Source organism: Giraffa tippelskirchi, chromosome 2 (genome assembly GCF_054371585.1).
Source record: "Giraffa tippelskirchi isolate mGirTip1 chromosome 2, T2T-mGirTip1v1.2.pri, whole genome shotgun sequence".
Lineage (NCBI taxonomy): Eukaryota > Metazoa > Chordata > Mammalia > Artiodactyla > Giraffidae > Giraffa > Giraffa tippelskirchi.
Genome location: NC_137276.1, coordinates 51,365,426 through 51,368,849, shown reverse-complemented (window position 1 = coordinate 51,368,849; position 3,424 = coordinate 51,365,426). Strand labels below are relative to the sequence as shown.

The 3,424-nt window shown below is 48.7% G+C and overlaps 1 protein-coding gene across 1 annotated transcript; it reads left to right on the top strand.

Moving 5' to 3' along the window:
• Window positions 1–600: 600 nt before the first annotated feature.
• Window positions 601–1,734, top strand: NPY4R2 (neuropeptide Y receptor Y4-2). The gene has a single exon (XM_081557848.1). It carries the CDS (start codon window positions 601–603, stop codon window positions 1,732–1,734), a length of 1,134 nt encoding a protein of 377 aa, XP_081413974.1.
• Window positions 1,735–3,424: the final 1,690 nt, after the last annotated feature.

The window sequence follows — 3,424 nt, the reverse complement described above, 5'->3', positions numbered from 1 at the left end:
GGCTTGAATTTGATCCCTGGTCAGTGAACTAGATCCCACATGCCTCAGCTAAGAGTTCACATGCCACAGCGAATATCAAAGATACCTTCTGCTGCAACTATGACCCAGCACAGCCAAGTAAATAAATATTTTTTTTTAAAGTGCATAGGGTGCCATGGAAGGACCTGAGCATATGGAAGAATGTGTTGCTATTTCTATTTGCATACAATGTGATAAGGGGATTTCTACCCATGCTCCCTAAATAATTCTGTCCCTGAACTGTGCATACAAAATTTCAATTTCTTTATCATCAAAATAGTCTCGAACCCTGAGGTCAGAGGGAATCTGTGGAACAGGTTCTGATGTCAGACAGACCTGGGTTTGTATCTGGGCCCCATTACTTATTAGCTGTGTGGGCTAATTAACTATGGGCAAGTTGCTTTACATCTCTGAATCTCAGGTTTGCTAGGTCTCAGCCTTGGGAAGGAAGTAGCCATGAACCTCTCTACCTGGCCCCCACTCTCCCCTGGATTCCACACAGGAGGTGCTATCCCTAAGTGCCATTTGTCTTTGCTTTGCAGGCATCGTCCTTGAATCTCCTGAAATCTTCTCCTGTCCACCATGAACACCTCTCACTTCTTGGCCTTGTTGTTCCTAGGATCCCTACAGGGTCAAAACAGGAGCAAGTCAGCTTCTCTGTACACTCCATACAACTTCTCTGAGCACTGCCAGGATTCTGTAGACCCCATGGTCTTCATTGTCACCTCCTACAGCATCGAGACCATTGTGGGGGTCCTGGGCAACCTCTGCCTGATATGTGTGACTATTAGGCAGAAGGAGAAGGCCAATGTGACCAACCTGCTTATTGCCAACCTGGCCTTCTCTGACTTCCTCATGTGCCTCATCTGCCAGCCACTCACGGCTATCTACACCATCATGGACTACTGGGTCTTTGGCGAGGTCCTTTGCAAGATATCCACCTTTATCCAATGTATGTCAGTGACAGTCTCCATCCTCTCACTTGTCCTTGTGGCTCTGGAGAGGCATCAGCTCATCATCAATCCAACAGGCTGGAAACCTAGTGTCACCCAAGCCTACCTGGGGATTGTGGTCATCTGGCTCATTGCTTGCTTCCTCTCCCTGCCATTCCTGGCCAACAGCATCCTAGAGAATGTCTTTCATAAGAACCACTCCAAGGCTGTGGAGTTTCTGGCAGATAAAGTGGTCTGTACAGAGTCTTGGCCACTGGACCATCACCGCATCATCTACACCACCTTCCTACTGCTCTTCCAGTATTGCATTCCACTGGCCTTCATCCTGGTCTGCTATGTCCGCATCTACCAGCGCCTGAGGAACCAGGGGCGGGTATTCCACAAGGGCACCTATAGATCGCGGACTTGGCAGATGAAGCGGATCAATGGGATCCTTGTGGCAATGGTGGCTGCCTTTGCTGTGCTTTGGCTGCCCCTGCATGTGTTCAATAGCCTGGAAGACTGGTACCATGAGGCCATCCCCATTTGTCATGGCAACCTCATCTTCTTGGTGTGCCACCTGCTTGCCATGGCTTCCACCTGTGTCAACCCTTTCATCTATGGCTTTCTCAACACCAACTTCAAGAAGGAGATCAAGGCCCTGGTGCTGACTTGCCAGCAGAGTGTCCCTGTGGAAGAGTCTGAGCATCTGCCTCTATCCACAGTGCACACAGAAGTCTCCAAAGGGTCTCTGAGGCTCAGTGGCAGGTCCAACCCAATCTAGCCAGGTCTAGGGCTTCTCCTTGCTATCTATGTTCATTGCCAGGCTCTTTCACCTAGCTGAGTGGGCACATTGCAACCTGGGGGTGACCTTCTCTCATTACTGGCTTTGTGGGGCCTAGGTAGGGTAACAAGGGCCTGTTTCTGTATCCAGTTGCCTTGTGAAGCCTGGTGTTCAGATGTATCCAATTGCCTTGTGAAGCCTGGCATTCAGATGGTTCAGCTACTGTTCCTGGAAGAATTCTGAGTCTGGATTCTGCAGGTCATGTACAGTATGTCTTGCAGCCTGAGCAGATGCCAGAGCTGGAGATGGTCTGATTGTTGCAGGCAGAGTTCATCCTGGTAACTCAGCAACGTGTGCCGAGCCCGGAAACCCAGGGGTTTTACCTCCACCAGCGAGACTGTGAAGACACGAGTGAAAAGCATATGGAGTCAGAATTCTGGACCTTGGTCAAGTCCTAACATTTTTGGGAGACAATATTTGTGGATGGGTTTTGTACACAGTAAAGAGTTCTATGGTAGCAGACAGTGGGATTACTCTATATCATTGGCACATCCAACTGCAGAGAAGGGACCCTGGCAGCCTGCACACACTCCTTTGCAGTAGGCAAATTAGCCCTGAGCAGCAGGAATTCTGGGGTTCACATATTTCTCCATCATTTTTCTCTTTCTTTGCATCTGCCACCTTGAATGAAAGCACTGAGTCCTAACAACTGGGCTGCCAGGGAAGAAGCATGTCTTTCTATGTCCTGTAAAAACTCTGGAGAAGATTCTTTTGTTTGTTCTTTTTAAGATTCTGCACTTCATTTTTTTTTTTAAGATTCTGCACTGCATTGGCTATACCACATGTCATGTAGTTCTCTGACCAGGGATTGAACTCAGGCCCACTGCAGTGGAAGTGCAGAATCTCAACCACTGAGTCACCAGGGAAGTCCTCTGAGAGGATTCTGATAGCTCAGTCCTTAACCAATGACTGTGACCAAGTAGCTGGAATACTTTCTGTACCCAGGCCTATGTCCCTTGACCACTCCTAGATCAGAATGGTGGGGTCAACCCTAATAGAATCACATGGATATGCAGGATTATCGTATCAGGGTATAGAGGTAGTCCCCCAAAGCAGAAGTAGTCTTGAAGAGGAGACAATGTGTTGGAAAGATTTTTGGGTGTCAGATAAGATGACGTGGGTGTGGAAGAGAGAAGAAACAGTCTCAGGTTCCAGACTTGGGAAAGTGGATATATGTCTGGTCCGTTTAGTGTGATGGAGAGGGTTTTTGGTTTTTTGGTTTATCTATGTGCATTCTGTGTTTGAGGCCCTCTTGGGTGTGCAGATAGATAGTCAGATGCTTGAGTCAGGAGCTCTAGAGAGAGCTTTGGCCAAGGCCTGACCAAGTCATGCTGAGGGGTGGGGCTGAGATGTGACTAGATGGGATGTGGGCTGATCTGGAGCTGGATGTGGGCCAAAGGAATTCCAGGTTCCCAGGGCTGAATCTGGCGATGGGACAGCAAGGTCAGCAAACAAGGTGGGGTCCTGGGATATGGGGTGGGGTGGTGCTCAGCAGGAGGCTCTGCTGGACAGGGCGGAGACGCTATTTTCCCAGAGATGATACTAGGTAAGTTGCCCTTCATCTCTTTTCTGTGGTCTTTCTTCTTTAGAGAATCAAGGACTGCTTCAAGCTCAAGCTTCTTGACTAGAA